General features: G+C 45.2%; 1 protein-coding gene across 2 annotated transcripts in view; it reads left to right on the top strand.

Annotated features, from left to right (window-relative positions):
• LOC139392736 (ataxin-7-like protein 1) overlaps positions 1-20,884 on the top strand; it is a 31,997-nt gene extending 11,113 nt beyond the window's left edge. For both annotated transcript variants that reach the window (XM_071140948.1, XM_071140949.1), the window contains exons 4-11: positions 5,432-5,621; positions 5,840-6,246; positions 8,699-8,781; positions 8,967-9,211; positions 9,642-9,864; positions 16,332-16,453; positions 16,816-17,500; positions 17,743-20,884. In XM_071140948.1, the coding sequence (XP_070997049.1) occupies positions 5,432-5,621; positions 5,840-6,246; positions 8,699-8,781; positions 8,967-9,211; positions 9,642-9,864; positions 16,332-16,453; positions 16,816-17,500; positions 17,743-17,760 (1,973 nt within the window). In that variant the 3' untranslated portion in view covers positions 17,761-20,884. The remainder of the gene's footprint in view (positions 1-5,431; positions 5,622-5,839; positions 6,247-8,698; positions 8,782-8,966; positions 9,212-9,641; positions 9,865-16,331; positions 16,454-16,815; positions 17,501-17,742) is intronic.
• Positions 20,885-22,438: the final 1,554 nt, after the last annotated feature.

The following is a 22,438-nucleotide window of genomic DNA, read 5'->3' on the forward strand; positions in this document are numbered from 1 at the left end:
TCATTCTCAAAACGTTTGGCCACGACTACAGTACCGGTCTAAAGTTTGGACACCTACTCATTCCAGTGGTTTTCTTTATTTGTACTATTATCTACATTGTAGAATAATAGTGAAGACAACAAAACAATATAATAACACATATGGAAAAAAGCTGTTAAACAAATCAAAATATATTTTATATTTGTATCCACCCTTTGCCTTGATGACAGCTTTGCACACTCTTGACATTCTCTCAACCAGCTTCATGAGGTAGTCACCTGGAATGCATTTCAATTAACAGGTGTGCCATGTTAAAAGTGAATTTGTTGTATTTCTTTCCTTAACGCTTTTGAGCCAATCAGCTGTGTTATTACAAGGTAGTGGTGGTATACAGAAGCTAACCCTATTTGGCAAAAGATCAAGTCCATATTATGGGAACAGCAGCTCAAATAAGCAAAGAGAAACAACAGTCATCATTATTTTAAGACATGAAGGTCAGTCAATACTAAAAATGTCAAGAACTTTGAAAGTTTCTTCAAGTGCAGTCACAAAAACCATCAAGCGCTATGATGAAACTGGCTCACATGAGGATCTCCACAGGAAAGGAAGCCCCAGAGTTACCTCTGTGGCAAAGCATAAGTTCATTAGATTTACCAGCTTCAGAAATTGCACCCCAAATAAATGCTTCAGAGTTCAAGTAACAGACACATCTCAACATCAACTGTTGAGAGGAGACTGCGTGAATCAGGCCTTCATGGTCAAATTGCTGCAAATAAACCACTACTAAAGGACACCAATAATAAGAAGAGGCTTGCTTGGGCCAAGAAATTTGAGCAATGGACATTGGACTGGTGGAAATCTGTCCTTTTGGTCTGATGAGTCCACATTTGAGATTTTGGGTTAATATTGCCATGTCTTTGAGATTCAGAGTTGGTGAACGGATGATCTCTGCATGTGTGGTTCCTACCGTGAAGCATAGAGGAGGAGGTGTCGTGGTGCTTTGCTGGTGACACTGTCCGTGATTTATTTAGAATTTAAGGCACACTTAATCAGCATGGCTTCCACAGTATTCTGCAGCGATACGCCATCCCATCTGGTTTACGCTTAGTGGGACTATCATTTGTTTTCCAACAGGACAATGACCCAACACACCTCCCAGGCTGTGTAAGGGCTATTCGACCAAGAACAAGAGGGATTGAGTGCTGCATCAGATGACCTGGCCTCCACAATCCCCTGACCTCAACCCAATTTAGATGGTTTTGGATGAGTTGGACTGCAGAGTGAATGAAAAGCAGCCAACAAGTGCTCAGCATAGGTGAAGCTGGTTTTGAGAGTGCCAAGAGTGTGCAAAGCTGTCACGGCAAAGGTTGACTACTTTGAATAAAATAAAATATATTGTTTAACACTTTTTGTTGTTGGTTTGTACATGATTCCATATGTGTTATTTCATAGTTTTGATGTCTTCACTGTTATTCTACAATGTAGAAAATAGTAACAAATAAAGAAAAACCCTTGAATGAGTAGGTGTCTAAACCTTTGACTGGTGCTGTATATTTTTATAGTAATTGAATCAAGTAATTCGCAGTGCTTTATTAATACATGTGATAGGTTACTACTATTCAAGAAATCAGCTGTTTCATTCAACTTGTCCAAGCAGGAATGCATGATTCAAGATATTTTGATGTGCAACCTAATCTAGTGATAGTCATGGATTTTGGGTTGACAATTAGGATATTGTTATATTTTACTGGCAAAATAGGGCTCCAGATGTTATTTTTCATTTTATGGAGATGAATTTATCTACATCTTTATATGCATTAGGGGACAGTTAGAAAATGACTGGGGGGTGGGGGTAATATTGATATTTTCCAAACGCCACAAAACAACATGTTTCATTGCCCATGATGAGGCTTTTTATCAGCGTAATTGACCTCACAATAAGCCCGTGTCGAGTAACTTCCATGACAGCTTTGTGGTGCTGTAATGAGAAGCTGCAGCCGCTGTGCAATCATTCGGGAGGTGGAAAGCACATGTTGCTGAAATGAGAAGCTGCAGCCGCTGTGCAATCAATCAGGAGGTGGAAAGCACATGGTGCTGAAATGAGAAGCTGCAGCCGCTGTGCAATCATTCGGGAGGTGGAAAGCACATGGTGCTGTAATGAGAAGCTGCAACCGCTGTGCAATCAATCGGGAGGTGGAAAGCACATGGTGCTGTAATGAGAAGCTGCAGCCGCTGTGCAATCAATCGGGAGGTGGAAAGCACATGGTGCTGAAATTACGCTAATTTGAGTAATTATTTAAAAAAAAAACATTTCACTAATTAACTAACAACGAAGGCTTTGTGTTGGAGCCTATTTCTTCCTATTTAAGAAATAAGAGGTAGGCCTACCTGTTTGGCCGACAATTATACGCTATGTTTAGATTTGTCGGACAATTCCTTCAATTGTGTCACCACTCCTTAAATACCTCTGTGTCCGTGAAGGGCTTTGTATGTTAAGTTAAAACCATTAAGGGGGCAGGTCTATGTGAGGGTATACCATAGCCTACTTTGTTAAAGAAAATTGCAAAAAGCCTACCCCTTTGTTAGTTTAAGATTTTGTCAAAACTGATCTTTAAACAGCGCTTTCCTCTGATGCTAGAAACGAGCCACAAAATGCACGAGAAAGACGAGACTCTTGCGTATGGGAATATCTTCCGTTTGCCTCTGATATTCAGAGGCTGAGCTACGAATTTCTATAGCCTCAAAGTCAAAAAATGTACTTTGCTAGGGAGGTAATCGAGTAGGCCTACAATGTGTAACTCTCTTGCTATCAATTGAGCTATTCACTTTTTGTAAAAGAGAAGGAGTTTAAACCCAGGCAGCTTTTAAGGATGCACTTGTAACTAGGGTTGGGCGATATTATGATAGTATCGTCTATCGAGGATGATCGACAGCCATTGTCGATAGTGACGACGACATGATGTGACAGACGATGCCTAACCTATTTCAACTTGACTGGCCGTTTTAAATAGAGAAGCGGAGTCCGGTGGTGCAGGGCAGTGCGTAGGTGACATTCCGAGGAAACTGTCTATATTCCTATTTGCTGTAGCCTATTTCAATGAATACCTTATATTTACAGAATGAAAGAGAACAATGAAGACATGGCCTAGTTTCACCAAGCGGCGCTAAATGTCCAGTCAGAAAATGTTTGTTTTTTCTCTCTCTCTCTCTCTCTCCAATAGTGGATGATTTCTCCCACCTCGCTATTTCATGTTCAAGCAATTCATATATCTAACAGAGTTCTAGGCTATCTCAAAGTTTTTTTTTTTTTAATAACCTACAAATATGGTAGGCCTAAGGTAATAATGAGAGGGATACAGTGCCTTCAGAAAGTACTCACACCCCTTGACTTTTTCCTCATTTTGTTGTTACAAAGTGGAATTCAAATGGATTTAATTGTCTACAACAAATAGTCTACAACAAATAGCCTGTCAACGTGGAAGAAAAATGTGAACATTTGTTTAAAAAAAAATAAAATATGATGCTATCTTGATTAGATAAGTATTCAACACCCTGACTCAATACATGTCAGAATCACCTTTGGCAGCGATTACAGATGTGAGTCTTTATGGGTAAGTCTCTAAGAGCTTTACACACATGGATTGTGCAACATTTGTCAATTTTTCTTTAAAAGATTCTTCAAGCGCTGTCAAGTTGACAACCATTTTTAGGTCTTGCCATAGATTTTCAAGCATATTTAAGTCAAAACTGTAACTCAGCCACTCAGGACCTTTCACTGTTTCTTAGTAAGCAACTCCAGTGTAGATTTGGCCTTGTGATTTAGGTTATTGTCCTGCTGAAAGGTTAATTCGTCTCCCAATGTCTGGTGGAAAGCAGACTGAACCAGGTTTTCCTCTAGGATTTTGCCTGTGCTTAGCTCCATTCCGTTTATAATTTTTTTTATCATGAAAAACATCTCGCTCCTTAATGATTACAAGCATAACCATAACATTATGCAGCCACCACTGTGCTTGAAAAAATGGTGAGTAATGTGATTTTCCCCAAACATAACTTTGTATTCAGGACAAAAAGTGAATCGCTTTGCCATATGTTTTGCAGTATTACTTTAGTGCCTTGTTGCGAAGAGGATGCATATTTTGGAATATTTGTATTCTGTACAGGTTTCCTTATTTTCACTCTGTCATTTAGGTTAGTATTGTGGAGTAACTACAATGTTGTTGATCCATCCTCAGTGTTGTCCTATCACAGCTATTCGACTCTAACTGTTTTAAAGTCGCCATTGGCCTCATGGTGAAATCCCTGAGTGGTTTCCTTCCTCTCCGGCAACTGATTTAGGAAAGACACCTGTATCTTTGAAGTGACTGGGTGTATTGATATACCATCCAAAGTGTAATTTAATAACTTCACCATCGACAAAGGGATATTTAATGTCTGCTTTTTTTAAAATTTTGCCCATCTACCAATAGGTGCCCCTTTTTGTTGTCAGGCATTGGAAAATCTCCCTTGGTCTTTGTGGTTGAATCTGTGTTTGAAATTCACTGCTCGACTGAGGGACCTTGCAGAAAATTGTATGTGCGGGGTACAGAGATGAGGTAGTCATTCAAAAATCATGTTAAACACTGTTATTGCACACAGAGTGAGTCCATGACAATTGTTATTATGTTTACTCCTGAACTTATTTAGTCTTGCCATAACAAAGGGTTAAATAATTATTGACTCAAGACATTTCAGCTTTTCACTTTTAATTCATTTGTAAACATTTTGCTAAATATTAGTCCACTTTGACATTATGGTGTGTAGGCCAGTGTCAATTTTTGTTACATTTAATCCATGTTAAATTCAGGCTGTAACACAAGAAAATGATATCTATATTAAAGCTGAGACTCTCCTCTCTTCAACATGGACAACAGTAGTTGCTTCTAAAGCTGTGTTGTTCCTGCAATTGGATTTTGAAATGCTTTACAATCGGAGAGTAAAGTGGCTCATCACGTCATAGGTCCCAGTGAAACAGACACTTACATGATAGGAATCATGAGTAGAATGTACTTTACTGTATAATGTACTTTACTGTTTGACCAAATAGTGCTTTTTAGCTGCCCAACAAAAGAGGAAGGTTTGAGTGAGTGACTGTAGAATGTGCGACTCGCACCGATGCGACGACTAATGAAGCTCAACCTGTACAGTCAAATGGAGCCATGGATCACTTGCAAACATCACAGATCCATTGTGTGAATAACTGACTAGTCCGTGATCTACAGCGTTAAGACGTTCTCATGATGCTGGGTGTTTACAAGATGTGTTCTCGCTGTGTATGTTCAGTCTGTATTTCTCCTGACCCTCTGTGTGTGTGTGTGTGTGTGTGTGTGTGTGTGTGTGTGTGTGTGTGTGTGTGTGTGTGTGTGTGTGTGTGTGTGTGTGTGTGTGTGTGTGTGTGTGTGTGTGTCTCTCTCAGAGCGCCGGCACGGCTCCCCATGTCCCTCCAGGGGTCCAGTGGCCTCTGTGAAGCCCAATGTTGCAGTGTCCCCCACCCCGGGTCCTACTCCCCCTCTGCCCTTCAGGGTCCCCAGAGACTACCCCCACTCCCGCTTCAACAAGGCCCCGCTCGCTGTCTACCCTCCCAAGGGTGTCCGCAGCAAGACATGGTGAGTACACACACTGGCCAAATCTTGTGAACATCCAGAATTTTCCTGCATTGAATTTCCTGCACTTAACCCTGTCATGGTTATTATTATTATTATTAATTATTATACATTTATTTTAAAAAATCCTGAACTTTCCACTCAATCAATTAGCACCCCCCCCTCTCTCTCATCCCTCTCTCTTGCTTTATCTGTCGCTCCATCCCTCTTTCTCTCTCCAGTGTGTCGTTGCCAGTAGTGAGTCTGGAGAAGATGCCATGTCTGGGCCGGGCAGAGAGCGGAACACATGTCAGAGTCCACTGCTTTTCTTCCTCCCCCTCCTGTTCCTCTCCCTCCTCCCTCAAACCCTCCCTGACCCCCCCAGCTCCCCTTAGGGGGTCTCAGGAAATGCTGGTGAACGGTCGTGGCCCCACCGCCCCTTGCTCCTCCACGCCCCCCTCGGTGGACCCCCGGCCCAGCCCGGCCCGCTCTCCCGTGGATAAACGGCCCACTAGCCTCTCCCCCCTGGACCACCGCAGACCCTCCGCCTCCCACTCCCCCTCCCCTCGGACCCCTGCAACCCCTTCCCCCCTGGACAGGAAACAGCAGAATGGAACCAAGACCCCCAGGCCTCACAGGAGACTGTCAGGTGAGAACACAGTATCACCACAGATCTAGGATCAGTTTACCCTACTCCCAATCCTACCTTTTTAATCATTATCATGGTCCTGTGTGGCTCAGTTGGTGGAATGGTGCTTGCGACGCCAATGATCATGGGTTTGATTCCCGCTGGGGCCACCCACACGGAAATTGTATTAATGCATGATGTTAGTCGCTTTTTGGATAAAAGCGTCTGCTAAATGGCATACATTATATCTACAGTATTATAATCAGGGATCAAAACTGACCAGAGGTCAGCCAACTTCATCCTCCTCCAAGGTGAATAGACACAACGACCGATGGAGAGAACATACAATGTATTAATGTACCTTTTTATCTGGTATGCAATGTGTATCAGCTTAAACTCTTCCACCAGGATTGTGCATATCTATCTAAGCACAATAAAAGGTCATGGTATAAATATGTTTCTAAGTGTAAAAGCCCTCCATATTCCTTATCTCCCCTAACCTTTGAAAGCTGCCCAGTCATGGGAGTGATGGGGCATGAACAGATTCATATGATGGGTTAGGAACTCGGCATGGGTGGGGGCTGTTTTGAAAGAAGAAAGACTGGAGGCTGTTGCTCAACACTAATCCTATGCACTGGGGCCTTGCTAATTCTACTGTGGAGGAGACTTCCCTCGTACCTCTCTCTCCAGCTCTCCTATGTCTTTGTTCTTCCGCCTCTCTCTCTCTCTTCCCCCTCTCTCTCTCTTCCTCTCGCCTCTCTTGTCTTTCTCCTTTCTTTCCTCTCTTCCTTTACTCCTCTCTCCCGTCTCTTGTCCCAGTCTCTCCTCTCTCTCTCTCTCTCTGTCTCTCTCTCTCTCTCTGTCTCTCTGTCTCCCTCTCTCTCTCTCTCTCTCTCTCTCTCTCTCTCTCTCTCTCTCTCTCTCTCTCTCTCTCTCTCTCTCTGTCTCTCTCTCTCTCTCTCTCTCTCTCTCTCTCTGTCTCTCTGTCTCTCTCTGTCTCTCCCTCTCTCTGTCTCCTTCTCTGTCTCTCTCTCTGTCTCCCTCTCTCTGTCTCCCTCTCTGTCTCCCTCTCTCTGTCTCCCTCTCTCTGTCTCTCTCTCTCTGTCTCTCTCTCTCTGTCTCCCTCTCTCTGTCTCCCTCTCTCTGTCTCCCTCTCTCTGTCTCCCTCTCTCTGTCTCCCTCTCTCTGTCTCCCTCTCTCTGTCTCCCTCTCTCTGTCTCCCTCTCTCTGTCTCCCTCTCTCTGTCTCCCTCTCTCTGTCTCCCTCTCTCTGTCTCCCTCTCTCTGTCTCCCTCTCTCTGTCTCTCTGTCTCTCCCTCTCTCTGTCTCTCTGTCTTCCTCTCTCTCTCTCTGTCTCCCTCTCTCTGTCTCTCTCTCTCTCTGTCTCTCTGTCTCTCTGTCTCCCTCTCTCTGTCTCCCTCTCTCTGTCTCCCTCTCTCTGTCTCCCTCTCTCTGTCTCCCTCTCTCTCTCTGTTTCTCTGTCTCTCTGTCTCTCTCTGTCTCTCTCTGTCTCCCTCTCTCTGTCTCCCTCTCTCTGTCTCCCTCTCTCTGTCTCCCTCTCTCTGTCTCTGTCTCTCTGTCTCTCTGTCTCTCTGTCTCCCTCTCTCTCTGTCTCTCTCTCTCTCTGTCTCTCTCTCTCTGTCTCTCCCTCTCTCTGTCTCTCTGTCTTCCTCTCTCTCTCTCTGTCTCCCTCTCTCTGTCTCTCTCTCTCTCTCTGTCTCTCTGTCTCTCTGTCTCTCTGTCTCTCTGTCTCCCTCTCTCTGTCTCCCTCTCTCTGTCTCCCTCTCTCTCTCTGTTTCTCTGTCTCTCTGTCTCTCTGTCTCTCTCTGTCTCTCTCTGTCTCTCTGTCTCTCTCTGTCTCTCTCTCTGTCTCTCTGTATGTTGTTGTCTCTGTTCTGTGCGTCCCTCTGACTCTATGATTTAGAAGTAAGTGTAATTCATGAGCTACTGCTGCCAAGGCGTCTGCTCCTTAAAAACCTTCCCACCGCTTGGGACTCCCAACTGGCCTCATCTACTCTCATCTCCTAAACACATACTCCTGAGAGAGAGACACACACTTCTCATCTCCCACACAAGCGGTACCACACACACACACACACACGGACACTTTTAATCTCCCGCATACACACACTCACACACATGAACATACACTCTCATCTCCCAAACACACACACACACTCCCAACCACTCCCATAACTCAGACTACCTAGCTAGATTATAGAGATTACATGTGGAAGATTACAGGGACAATTGAAGTGTTTAACTCAGGGGAAACTTCTCAGGAGAATTTGGGAAGTTTCAGTCGAACAACAGTCTACTGTAGGTCCTATAACACGACTTTGTAAGACACTTTCTCTCCTGTCATTCACAATATTTTGGCAAAAGATGACTTTGTGGTATTCCGGAAGACAAAATTCTGAAATCAGCCGTGATGACCTGGTTTGTTTTTTTTTTTCTCCGTCTGGTGTTTACAGGAAGGGTGTTTGACCCGAACAAGCACTGTGGAGTCCAGGACCCGGAGAGCAAACGGTCCTGCACGCGATCACTCACCTGCAAGGTGAGACACACTGACCTCTAACCTCACTTCCCATTGGCTACACAGCTTATTCTGACCATCAGTTCGCATTACTTTATTTTCCTTGATACCAGGGAAAGCTACATTTGAAGTCTCATTTAAATGTGTTTTTATTGCCCTCTTATGCCCACTTCTCTTTGTTATTATATTGTGTGTGTGTGTTCCAGACTCACTCCCTGATCCACCGGCGGGCCGTCCCAGGCAGGCAGAAAGAGTTTGATATCCTCCTGGCAGAACACAAGGGCAGAGCGAAGGAGAAAGAGAAGGAGGGAGGGCAGAGGAGGGAGTCAAAGGGGGGCAGTCAGAGCAGCCCTGCCAATGACACTACCCCCTCCACCCTGCCCCCCCACTGCCACAATGGCAGAACCGTCTCCACTCTCAAACTGCGGCTGGCTAATGCACACATACCCAGGTAGGGGGCAGCACTGAGGCCAAAGTCAATGTATAGCTTCTATTCATTCAATGGAATCGTATACTTGTTATGGATATTTGTTCAATAAAGATGCTGTGTTTGCTTCTCAGGAACATTAGACCGAAGTTAGACCAAAGCATTTTGCTGCACCTGCTATAACGCCTGCAAATCTGTGTACGCAACCAATGAACTTTGATTTGATTCTTTTTTTGAATCACTCAGTTCAAACTCACACCACTAGGGGGTGATGTAAACTACTGTTGATAGCAGAATCCAGAATCCAAATGAATCCAAGTGAAACAAGGCGATTTTGACGCTTGTTCGTTTTGTAGGTCATGTTAGTGTCAAGCTCTAAACATTTTCTACCTTTCACTTTTTCTCCTCTTTCTTTCTCTCTTTTTCTCTCTCTCTCTCCCCCCTCTGTGTGCAGGGTACCAGGTGGTGGGGGCGCTGCTGTCCTATCCTCCACCCCCGTCCCTCCAGCCTCGACCCAGGACCCCCCAGCCCCTGTCTGGCAGAGGGCAGGAGAGGACAGGGACGGTCATTTGTCCAGTTATGAGGGCGACCCAGGAACACCGGAGGACCCTGACAGAGACATAGACGGAGACCGACCATCCTGCCACTACTCCCCTCACCACCCTCGACCACTGGGGGTATGTACCTTCAGTCTTTTAACAGACGCTCTTTTCCAGGGTCACTTACAGGAGAAATGTAGGTTAAATGCGTTGTCTACACAACATTTAACATTTTTTTAAAATGAAATCAACCCTACGCCCCTTCCCTAGAGCTAGGAAGATAAACAGAAACTACCGACACGGACATTGCCCTCTTACCGGCTCACCTGGCAACCTTGGTTAGCGCGCACTGCGCCCGGCCCGCCACGGGAGTCGCTGATGCGCGATGAGACAAGGACATCCCTACCGGCCAAGCCCTCCCTCACCCGGACGACGCTAGGCCAATTGTGCGTCTCCCCACGGACCTCCCGGTCGCGGCCAGTTACGACAGAGCCTGGGCGCGAACCCAGGGACTCTGATGGCACAGCTGGCGCTACAGTTTATTTTATTTTTAAAAATTTATTTCACCTTTATTTAACTAGGCAAGTGACGGCCAACCCTGGCCAAACCCAGACGACGCTGGACCAATTTTGCGCCGCCCTATGTGACTCCCAATCATGGCCGGTTGTGATACAGCCTGGATTGGAACCAGGGACTGTAGTGACGCCTCTTGCACTGGGATGCAGTGCCTTAGACCACTGTGCCACTCAGTACGGTGACATGGCAATAGCTCCTCAGTCATTACTAAGGCATAGCCCTATAGTATTATCATCAGGCATGCCGGCTGAGGTTTCCACAATATTGCTTACACAATCAAATCTCTACAGTGTGTGTGTGTGCAGGGGGGGGGGGGTAGACCTGTGTGTTATGGACATGAAGCCATATCACAATAAATTGACCCATTTTGCTCGATAACGATAAGTACACAGTCACTTTCCATTAGCGGCTGGGATCTCGACTTTGCCAGTGCCAGGACCGACATGAAAGTTAGCTACAATGTTTCATCTAACATGTTCAGTGAATGCATGAGGGGTATTTTGATGTGCAACCTGTCAAAATAGGATCCAGAAAGATCAGATTTCTTTGTGGATTTTTATAGATTCTTTTGCCTGCATCTTTTTTTTTGGTGCATATTGCCCTCGTTAATATGACACATCATTCACCACCTGAGGAGGTAAGAACTCAAAGCACATATTGCTAACCCTAAATATATGACATTGTTGCTAGATGGCCATGTAATTGACCTAACAGTAAATGTAATGCCTCAACATAAACTTTCCATTGGCAGGCATCAGTAGACGACTTGATGTATTGACTGCAAACGGCACGATCCGTCGGCGCATCATCTCAATCACATACTCTGTCTGTAAAGTGCTGTTTCCTCAATATTGAGAGCTGAGGAACAAATATGCTCACATAAAGCTGAGAATGTCCTATTTTTTTTAACAACAGCAAAATACGTTTTTAAAAACGTTGTTTTCCCCAAAAATGACATTTTGAAATGTTGATCAGTGGCTGTATGCCTGCGCTTATCAGAATGCACCTGTCCATTCACTTGGTGGGGAAAGTGGGGAAAGGGAGTGAGACCGGGTAGAGAAACAGGAACCAGGAAGAGACTGTACTTTCATTGCAGAAAGCACGTTAACGGACATTACTGTTGACAAAATAATGTTTTTAGAACAAAAACATCCAAAGAAGGGCCTCCCGGGTGGCGCAGTGGTTAAGGGCGCTGTACTGCTGTACTGCTGTACTGCTAACCGATCGCTGCAGCTGTACATAGTCTATCGGTAAATAGCCCACCCAATGTACCTACCTCATCCCCATACTGTTTATATTTATTTACTTTTCTGCTCTTTTGCACACCAGTATCTCTACCTGCACATGACCATCTGATCATTTATCACTCCAGTGTTAATCTGCTAAATTGTAATTATTCGCCTCCCTCCTCATGCCTTTTGCACACAATGTATATAGACTCTCTTTTTTTCCTTTTTTCTACTGTGTTATTGACTTGTTTATTGTTTACTCCATGTGTAACTCTGTGTTATCTGTTCACACTGCTATGCTTTATCTTGGCCAGGTCGCAGTTGTAAATGAGAGCTTGTTCTCAACTAGCCTACCTGGTTAAATAAAGGTTACATTTAAAAATGTAAAAAAGTAGGGGGTGTAACGATACTCATATTTGTACAGAACCGTTCGGTACGGAGACCTCAGTTCGGTCCGCACTGTGAACACGAATGAATACATACAAATATTACAAAATGTAAACACTAAACCTATAGGCTATCAAATCAAATTTTATTAGTCACATACGCATGGTTAGCAGATGTTAATGCGAGTGTAGCGAAATGCTTGTGCTTCTAGTTCCGACCTGGCAGTAATATCTAACAAGTCATCTAACAATTCCCCAACAACTACCTTATACACACAAGTGTAAAGGAATGAATAAGAATATGTACATAAAAATATATATGGATGAGCGATGGCAGAATGACATAGGCAAGATGCAGTAGATGGTATAGAGTACAGTATATACATATGAGTAGTGTAGGATATGTAAACATTATATAAAGTGGCATAGTTTAAAGTGACTAGTGATACATGTATTACATCCAATGTTTTATTATTTAAGTGGCTGGAGTTGAGTCAGTGTGTTGGCAGCAGACACTCAATGTTAGTGGTGGCTGTTTAACAGTCTGATGGCCTTGAGATAGAAGCTGTTTTTCAGTCTCTCGGTCCCAGCTTTGATGCACCTGTACTGACCTCGCCTTCTGGATGGTAGCGGGGTGAACAGGCAGTGGCTCGGGTGGTTGTTGTCCTTGATGATCTTTTTGGCCTTCCTGTGACATCGGGTGGTGTAGGTGTCCTGGAGAGCAGGTAGTTTTCCCCCGGTGATGCGTTGTGCAGACCTCACTACCCTCTGGAGAGCCTTACGGTTGTGGGCGGAGCAGTTGCCGTACCAGGCGGTGGTGATACAGTGTTTTTGGTGACGAGCCGAATTTCTTCAGCCTCCTGAGGTTGAAGAGGCGCTGTTGCGCCTTTTTCACCACGCTGTCTGTGTGGGTGGACCATTTCAGTTTGTCCGTGATGTGTACGCCGAGGAACTTAAAACTTTCCATCTTCTCCACTATTGTCCCGTCGATGTGGATAGGGGGGTGCTCCCTCTGCTGTTTCCTGAATTCCACGATAATCTCCTTTGTTTTGTTGATGTTGAGTGTGAGGTTATTTTCCTGACACCACACTCCGAGGGCCCTCACCTCCTCTCTGTTGGCCGTCTGGTCGTTGTTGGTAATGAAAATCTACCACTGTAGTGTTGTTCGCAAACTTGATGATTGAGTTGGAGGTGTGCATGGCCATGCAATCATGGGTGAACAAGGGAGTACAGGAGAGGGCTGAGGATGCACCCTTGTGGGGCCCCAGTGTTGAGGATCAGCGGGGTGAAGATGTTGTTTCCTACCCTCACCACCTTGGGGCGGCCCGTCAGGAAGTCCAGGACCCAGTTGCACAGGGCGGGGTCGAGACCCACGGTCTCGAGCTTAATGACGAGTTTGGAGGGTACTATGGTGTTAAATGCTGAGTTGTAGTCGATGCACAGCATTCTTACATAGGTATTCCTCTTGTCCAGATGGGTTGGGGAAGGTTTTAATAGTTACTGTGGGTACAACATCACCGATGCACTTGCTTATAAACTCGCTCACCGAATCAGCGTATTCATCAATGTTATTGTCCGACGCTATGCGGAACATATCCCAGTCCACGTGATCGAAGCAATCTTGAACCGTGGAATCAGATTGATCGGACCAGCGTTGAACAGACCTGAGCACAGGCATTTCCTGTTTTAGTTTCTGTCTATAGGCTGTGAGCAATAAAATGGAGTCGTGGTCAGATTTTCCAAAAGGAGGGCGGGGCGGGCTTTCTATGCATCGCGGAAGTTAGAGTAACAATGGTCCAGGATTCTTTCTGCCCGGGTAGCGCATTCGATATGTTGATAAAATCTTGTTTTCAGATTAGCCTTGTTAAAATCCCCAGCACAATGAATGCAGCCTCAGGATATGTGGTTTCCAGTTTACATAGAGTCCAATGAAGTTCATTCAGGGCCATCGATGTGTCTGCTTGATGTGGCTGTGATTATAATCGAAGAGAATTCCCTTGGTAGATAATGCGGTTGACATTTGATTGTAAGGAATTCTAGGTCAGGTGAACAAAAGGACTTGAGTTCCTGTATGTTGTTATGATTACACCACGACTCGTTAATCATAAGGCATACCCTCCCGCCCTTCTTCTTACCAGAGAGATGTTTGTTTCTGTCGGCGCGATGCGTGAAGAAACCAGGTGGCTGTACTGACTCCGATAGCGTGTCTCGAGTGAGCCATGTTTCCGTGAAACAAAGAACGTTACAATCTCTGATGTCTCTCTGGAAGGCAACCCTTGCTCGGATTTTGTCTACCTTGTTGTCAAGAGACTGGACGTTGGCGAGTAGTATACTCAGGAGCGGTGAGTGATGTGCCTGTCTATTGAGCCTGACCAGAAGACCGCTTCTCCTGCCCCTCCTGCGGCACCATTGTTTTGGGTCACCTGCTGGGATCCGATCCATTGTCCTGGGTGGTGGTCCAAACAGAGGATCCGCTTCGGGAAAGTCGTATTCCTGGTCGTAATGTTGGTAAATTGTCGTTGCTCTTAAATCCAATAGTTCTTCCCGGCTGAATGTAATGAGACTTAAGATTTCCTGGGGTAACAGTGTAATAAATAATACATTAAAAAAATGAAATACTGCACAGATTCCTAAGAATGCGAAACGAAGCGACCATCTCTGTCGGCGCCGGAAGATATGATACGTACGCTGCGTTTACAGGCCTACAACCTCTTGAGTAAATCTTAACGGAAAAAAACAAAATGTCAGGCTATTCCGTTAAAACAAGCTATGCGCACGTTAAACAAAATTAAATTAATTTAATTGGGGCATTTGAAAGTGCTCTTTTCTGATGCGCACCTGGGAACTAGTTCTATGGTGGGGTCGATAAATCAGAATTGGACGATCCTCCATTCCTCCATTAAAAATCCCGTTTGGGATCATTTTAGCTTCCTAGTAGATTACAACAGCGATGGACATAGAGTTGTGGGTAAAACGTTAACAGTATGTCGCCGCGCTCAACGAGAATAGCTTATGCAGCTGGCAACACCTCAAATATGTTGACATCACCTCAGTATACCGCATGCAAGCAGCCCTTGGCAGCAGATTCTGACCTGACCAAGCGATAGGTAGGCTATGATTATATTTTTCGGTTTATAGCCACGGATATGTGCCTATTCTCGGTGGTTGAGAACAGAGGGTTTCAGCACCTCGTGATAGTGCTCGAGCCAGGCTACAAACTTCCCTCTTGCACCCGTTTCAGCAAACAGGTAGCACCCGCTCTATATAAGCATAAAAAAGCCAAAGTGTTCAATGAATTGGCACTTACTTAAGTGTCATCACATCGCATTACCCCGGAGTGGGAGATGTACCGTGCTACAGAAACGGCCCCGTCACAAGTGCGTATCTGGCACTGAAGGATGCAGTGTCATGGTGCGTTCGTTACCAAGATGGAAGTGGGAATTTGCCACTCGAACGACCTTCCAACTGGTTATTACTAGTGGGAAACTTCTGAGCTCCCACTTCTCCCGCATACTGACCTTTGACGTCACCTACTAAGGAAATGACCCCTAACAGCATTTTCAGCAGTTCAATGCAGCAACGAAACATTGCTTTTTAAAATAAATAATCTATTCATGTGGATTTGGAACTGTATAATAGCTGTACTTTTAGTTTAGCCATTAGCCAATCTGCGTCTCTCAGTGAGTTCAAATCACATGATCGCATCCAACTGGTGATTTCCCACCTCCCACATGGTCACAAACGCAGCGTCAGAGTGGAAACTTGAGAGGCCCGACATAACAATCCTGTCACGACAGACAATGCCAGGAACATTGTGTCAATGCCAGGAACATTGTGTGAATGCCAGGAACATTGTGTGAATGCCAGGAACATTGTGTGAATGCTGAAGATTGTGTGAATGCCAGGAACATTGTGTGAATGCCAGGAACATTGTGTGAATGCCAGGAACATTGTGTGAATGCCAGGAACATTGTGTGAATGCCAGGAACACTGTGTGAATGCCAGGAACACTGTGTGAATGCCAGGAACACTGTGTGAATGCCAGGAACACTGTGTGAATGCCAGGAACACTGTGTGAATGCCAGGATCACTGTGTGAATGCCAGGATCACTGTGTGAATGCCAGGAACACTGTGTGAATGCCAGGAACACTGTGTGAATGCCAGGAACACTGTGTGAATGCCAGGAACACTGTGTGAATGCCAGGAACATTGTGTGAATTCCAGGAACATTGTGTGAATGCTGAACATTGTGAATGGCATTTAATCTTCCCGCTGTCCCGAAATCCGAACCGAACCATGACCCCTAAAAACCTCAATACATACCGAACCATGGGTTTGGTGAATCGTTACACCCCTTAGCTTGAAGCCATCCATACAGGCTGATTTGATCTCTTTTCTCCGACTGTGTTTCAGTGCTGTGCGTTCAACAGCAGGCTGATGGGGCGTGGTCACTATGTGTTTGACCGGCGGTGGGACAGGATGAGGCTGGCGTTACACTGCATGGTGGAGAAACATGTCAACGCTCAGATGTGGAGGTGAGGAAAGTGTGCGTCTGTTGTTGTACCAGTCTAAATGATTTGTCGGCCCGTTGTTCTGGGGCTCTGGGACAAACTCCAATGTATTTACATCCAGCTTAAGACTCTGAGATGTTCTATGGAGAAAGTGGGTTCAGCTGTCTAGGGAAGACACACAGAGACTCATAGACACTATTAATAGGTGTGGAATGGCAGATGTTACTATGACCTGGATCTGCTGAGGCTCTGGAATAGGACATCAGCTCATATTCTAGACAGAAATGTCTCTGAACCCCTGTAAATCTACGGGTCAGTATTTAATTATGGCTCTGGTTTTCCTAATGCGCTGCCTCTGCCTGTCTCTGTCCTCTGCTGTGTTACAGAAAGGTGCCCCTGGCTGCTGAGAGCCCTCCCTCCCCCAGCTCTCTCACCCCTCCTCCCCCCCTTTCCTCCCCCTCCTTCCCTCCCTCCACCAACGGAGCCTTCTCCCTTGGATCCTACTCCACAGCCTTCCCCCAGAATGCATCAGCAGCAGGGTTGTTTGGCATCAGGGACCCCTCCCTGGCCCCTGTCTCCGCCCTAGGGAAACCACGTAACGGCACTTCCACCAAACCCATCAGGCCCCCAGGGGCCACTGGTGTCGCGGCCAAGAAGAGGAGGACCACCCTTCCATCTAGTTTTGACACTCTCAGGGGGAACAACAGCAGCTACCACACTCTGACTCCCACCCCCATGCTCAGCTCTGGCTTGCCCCCCCTTAGTGGTAGGAGAAAGACCTTAGGAAACAGTGCCAGTGAGGTGGGGGTCAGGGCCGAGGACTGGTACTCCAACCCTGACCCAACCACCACCACACCCTACCCCCTCACTACGGACCACCCCAGCCCCCTGCCTCCACCCAGCCCCCTGGCCCACGGAGGAGGGGTGGATGGGAGAAAGAGGAGGAGCCCCAGTGCGTACGGAGGAGGAGGGAAGCCCAGTAAGGTGACCAAAGCAGCAGCAGGGCTGGACGGCATCTTCAGGAGGAACAGCACTGGACTTCTGGCCTCAGGCCCCGAGTCACCTCGACAGGTAAACACACCTAACTCACCTGGTTACTCACATGGTAATTCACCTCACTTGACAGCTTCAAGTTAGCTTGGCTCAAATACAAATAGCCTGCCTCATATTTATTTTTGCTGTCACGGATTATACAGATTGATGTCGTTTTTGGATATGGGTTGAGCTTGACTGTCAACTTGTATCTTTCTTTCTCCATTTCTTGCCTTCCCTCTGCTCTTCCTCTCCCCCTGTTTCTCTCTTTCCTCTTGCAGTCCAAGTTGCATCATTGACAATAACAGGAGACATGGACAGAATGCTGGGCAGCTGCGTGGACTAGAATCTGTGACCTTTGACCCAATGTCAGTAACACAGGGTCCTGCACCTCTGAACAGTGATGTCACCCCGCCCACACATTGATCAGCCAATGGGCGGTTTTGCATAGGTAGTCTCCATGGATACAAGGTGGAACACTCAAATCAAGACACTCAACATCACAAACTGCCCTCTGAAAAGGGAACCTGCTTTAGTTTGGCATCTTCATCACCACTCTACATGCATTTAGACATTTGTTGTTGTAGCTTCCTGTTCCTGTGTGGTCAGGTGACCAGGAAGGAATTCCCATGTCCAAAAACTTCCTCAGACAGACCTGTCTTGACAGCCCCAGCAGACCTCCCTTCCTCCACCATACACACACCCTTCTCTCCAGCATGCCAGAGTTCAAAGTGCACTTGCTCTCCTCCTGGAGGCTACACAACAACCTGTCTGTCACACAAGGGAAGACTTCATACCGACACTTTTTCATGAAATGTCTTGCAAAATAGGAACAATTCAGGTTATCGAGGATTGTTTTTACTATTCGTCTCAAATGTTGCGACACAGAGTGTCAGGACCTACACCCTAAATGGAAAAAACTATGGTGTTGGATTTTTAAAAATGTATAATTTATAATTTCTTCATTTTCTTACTGACCAGAGTAGAGCTACAAACGTTGAGCAAAATTATATTTGTATGTCAATTTTAAGAAGTATTATTATAATCATAGTTATTGTTGAAAATGTGTACATATATTTTATTATTTATTATTAGTCTCCCCTTACTAAAAGAAATGAAGCTGTAGTGTTTTACCTGCCAGGTGACGTGTGCGCTCTTAATACGATGGTTAGTATTTTCAAGGGTCCTCTGCCGGTGGTTCTCCCTTTTCACACTTCTTCCAATGTTTCTATATGATATGTACATTACAGAAATGTACATATGGCACCGGCCATCTTCTTTTAATATCGCTGGTTCCACTGCGCTGTGTTCTTCTATTCTGTCAAGGATGGACACACTACAGGGACGTCACTGACATGGGCTGCATCTCAATAGTCTTAAGTGGCATCTTCTCCTCGTCTCTTCCTTTTTTTTGTCTTTCCTGATCTGAAAACGACGGTGACCTTTAGAGAAAATGTGGTGGTTGCCAGACAGGAATTTGACTTCTGTCTAGCGAGTTCTTGCGGTAGGAAGTTACTTTAGATTACTTCGATGCGTATTTCAGAGCAGTGGCAGTGCCCCTACTGTTGCATAGTGTAGGTGGGGAAGTCTGTTCAGTGTTTGCCTGAAGGTAGAATATTGCTTTTTCCGATCCTCTCTTTTGCACTTTTTCCTCATATGCCCAGGTCATTAAATCTACTTCCATTTCTATAGATATTTGCTGCCCACCAAGTATGAACTTGGGGTGGGAAGACGTGCACAATCAAGACAATTATTATAATTTTTTTTGTATTTGTAATCAATTTCGAAAATGTTCTTTCGTTTTTATTTCACTTTGAAAATGTTGACGGTTTTGTAGATCGGCAGTGGGAAAAAATCCAATATATTCCCTTTTTATTTTTTTGAAGGAATTGTAAGGCTGCAAAATGCGAAGACTGCGAGGGGTGTGTAGACTTTCACCAGGCACTGTATACATTTGTAAAGGTGTTTTGTCAACAACAGTAAATATGAAGACTAGGCCTGTATTCCTTGTGACGTCAATCCCCTCTATAAACCAGTGTAGTGTGGGCCAGGGGTATTCAACTCTGACCCTACGAGGGCCGGAGCCTTCTAGTTTTCTGTTCTACCTGATCAGTAATTGCACCCAGCTCGTGTCCCAGGTCTAAATCAGTCCCTGATTTTAGATGGGAACAATGGGAGAAAAAAATGCATTGGAACTGGCTTTGAGGTCCGGAGTTGAGTTTGAAAGGTGTAGGCTATCTGAATCTCAGACAGAATGTGTCTGTCACCATGGCTAAGGGAAGTCACAAACACTGTCTGCCTGGTCCAGGGGGAGGTACCGTGGGGGAAGGTTTCTATGCCTGCCGTTTTGTCTTCAGACCCTGCCTCTGCAGGAGTGCACACTCTTCCAAGTCCTTAGGCCCTCCATATTTCTATAAGTGCTCATAGGTGAAGGTATTGTTTATTTTTCACCATCTCGGTCAGATATGCTCGCTTTCTGCAAGTGGTCAATGTCGACATGTAACTTCTTCCCAACATAGTATTAGGCTTACAGAATATTAGTTTATAACTCCCATCAGTTACTGTTCGATCACTGAAAATGTGTGCACTGCTCTAATGGTTAGTCCCGTCAGGAGGCAGCAATGCCCCTCTCCAGTCATTTAGGTTCACAAACGGCACGTGACTGACTAGGTAGTATTCCTGAATGTTAACTTTGCTTCTCCTCCCCTCACTATTTTCACTGAGTGTGGAGCAGCAAATATGCCATCTAGTTCAACTGCCTCAGAGGCTGACTCAAGTTTATGGGGAGTAGCAGTACACTATGGGAAGATCTCAATTGCATACGGCTCGCTTCTTCGCTCCTCGTCTCCTTCTCAAAACCCATTGGATAAGAAAGCCAAAAGTCCCGCCCATCTGACCTTCTCCTCCAATGGGTTGTGAGAATGACGGCAGGAGAGAGGACACGAGGAGAATGCAATTGAGGTCTTCCCTACGTGTTGGTCTGAAATGGCACGCTGTTCCCTGTAGTGCACTACTTTTGACCAATGCCCTAATATAAGTGCCCTGGGCAAAACAAGGGCACTGTATCGGGAATACAGTGCCTAATTAGTGCACTATAGGGAATGACGCAGACTTGAGTAGACTAGTGTTTCAGTGCAGTCTCCTCGCTACTCACCCAGGACATGGATGTCTCTCTGTAAGTAAGGCCTTATTTTTGTATTCACTGTAAATAAAGCAGAACCTGGTCCTTGTCGAGATCTTACTATGAAATAGTCACTGGTTCACCTTTATCAGTCTGTGGTGGCGTCCATCATGTGCTTTCTACTCCTGGGTGACTCTTTTATCCTGTTGTCCCCATGGTGTTTTGAACACATTTAGATGTGTATTTTCAGGTTTGACTATGTTTTGGATTAAAAAAGGATATATAAAATGTTTTCTACCTGCTGTTTTGTCCTGTCCATTCTTGATGGAATAACTTCACCCAGGTGCACGATTCAGCATAGCAGGATAGTAATTCCGTGGGAGAATCTCAATTATATCCTCCTCGCGTCCTCTCTCCTTGCGTCCTCTCTCCTTGCCTCCTCAATACCCATTGGATAAGAAGTCAGAGGTCCCACCCCTCTGACCTTCTCCTCCAATGGGTTTTTAGAAGGAGGAAAGGAGAGAGGACGCGAGGAGGATGCAATTGATGTCTTTGTGTCCCGTGGGGGGGGGGGGGGGAAGAGATGTACACAATGAATTATGCCTGAAAGAGGGACAGACACCCATACATTTCAATTTACTTGAATTAGTCCTCAGTACACTTGCAAAGTCCATTCCCCTCATTCCTGCAAGGGTGGCACTTTTAAAGGCCTACCTAATATAAAATGTATGGATTGTGCCACATGGACTGGAGCACTGAGGTGGGTGTAGTGCTGATGTTTAGGATATCTTTGAGTCCCCTTGTACACATGACCACAAACGATCACTTGGTATACAGTCTAGTAGGTGAGCCAGAATCCATTTTGAAACCAGACCTGAATATTATGTTGGTGAACAAACACTGGTATCTGGAACTGTGTTGAGCAGGGAGCTTCCTTCCGTTCGTAATATATTGCACGAACAACAAGTCCTGGTGTGTAGGGATGGCTACTACAGAGCTGTGTTCATCCTATTCTTCACAGTAGCCTATCCGTCCACCTGTAAAAAGTTTATAGATGTCTAAGCAACAGGTGCCGCCACATCGCAAGAATTGGTAGGCTTGCTGGAAGGTCTCATAAGAGCCTTTTCTGTTCACCTTTCAAATCAAAAGGGAATAGTTCCTAACTGCCCACAAGTAGGCCTTATTTGTGTGTTGTAAAGTGGTTATTATAGCAACACAAATAGAGAAACTCGCGCTCCAAAATGTCAAAAAGATGTCAGTAGGTAAAATGGGAAAGGCAGCTTGCATGTAATTGATGACATAAAAGGTTTCCAACACTATGCAGCATGTCAATGAATTCCGAGGGCTTCCCCCCCCATCGCAAACAGCATTCTTATGATAATGGTTTAATGCTGGTCCTTTGGTTAATTGTCTGGCCGATAGCGGTGGCCACCTTTTGTTGTATTTCTCACTGGGCCTAAAGGACAGGGTCTGGTCTCAGGGATTATAACTCTAGATGTCTACTCAAATACCACAACAACTATATTTTTCAGAAGCCCCAATATGTAGCCTACGCTAGAAGTTCGTTCCGACTACTTTTAGACTGGTGATTAATACTGTATTATGTGGAAGTAGGCTAAACAATATGAAGGCCTATAATACCTGTTCTACTGAATCCAAAATAATGTCTAAAACACACATCACATGGTGAGATATTGCAGGCCTACAGCCATAACTTGTAGACTTATGTTTGAATGATTAGCGTAATATTATTGATATTTATGAGTTAATTAAGTGATAAAGCGTGAGGAGGTGTGGTATATTGCCAATATACCACGGCTAAGGGCTGTTCTTAGGCACGACGCATTGCGGAGTTG

The sequence above is a fragment of the Oncorhynchus clarkii genome, chromosome 33 (genome assembly GCF_045791955.1).
Source record: "Oncorhynchus clarkii lewisi isolate Uvic-CL-2024 chromosome 33, UVic_Ocla_1.0, whole genome shotgun sequence".
NCBI classification, from domain to species: Eukaryota; Metazoa; Chordata; class Actinopteri; order Salmoniformes; family Salmonidae; genus Oncorhynchus; species Oncorhynchus clarkii.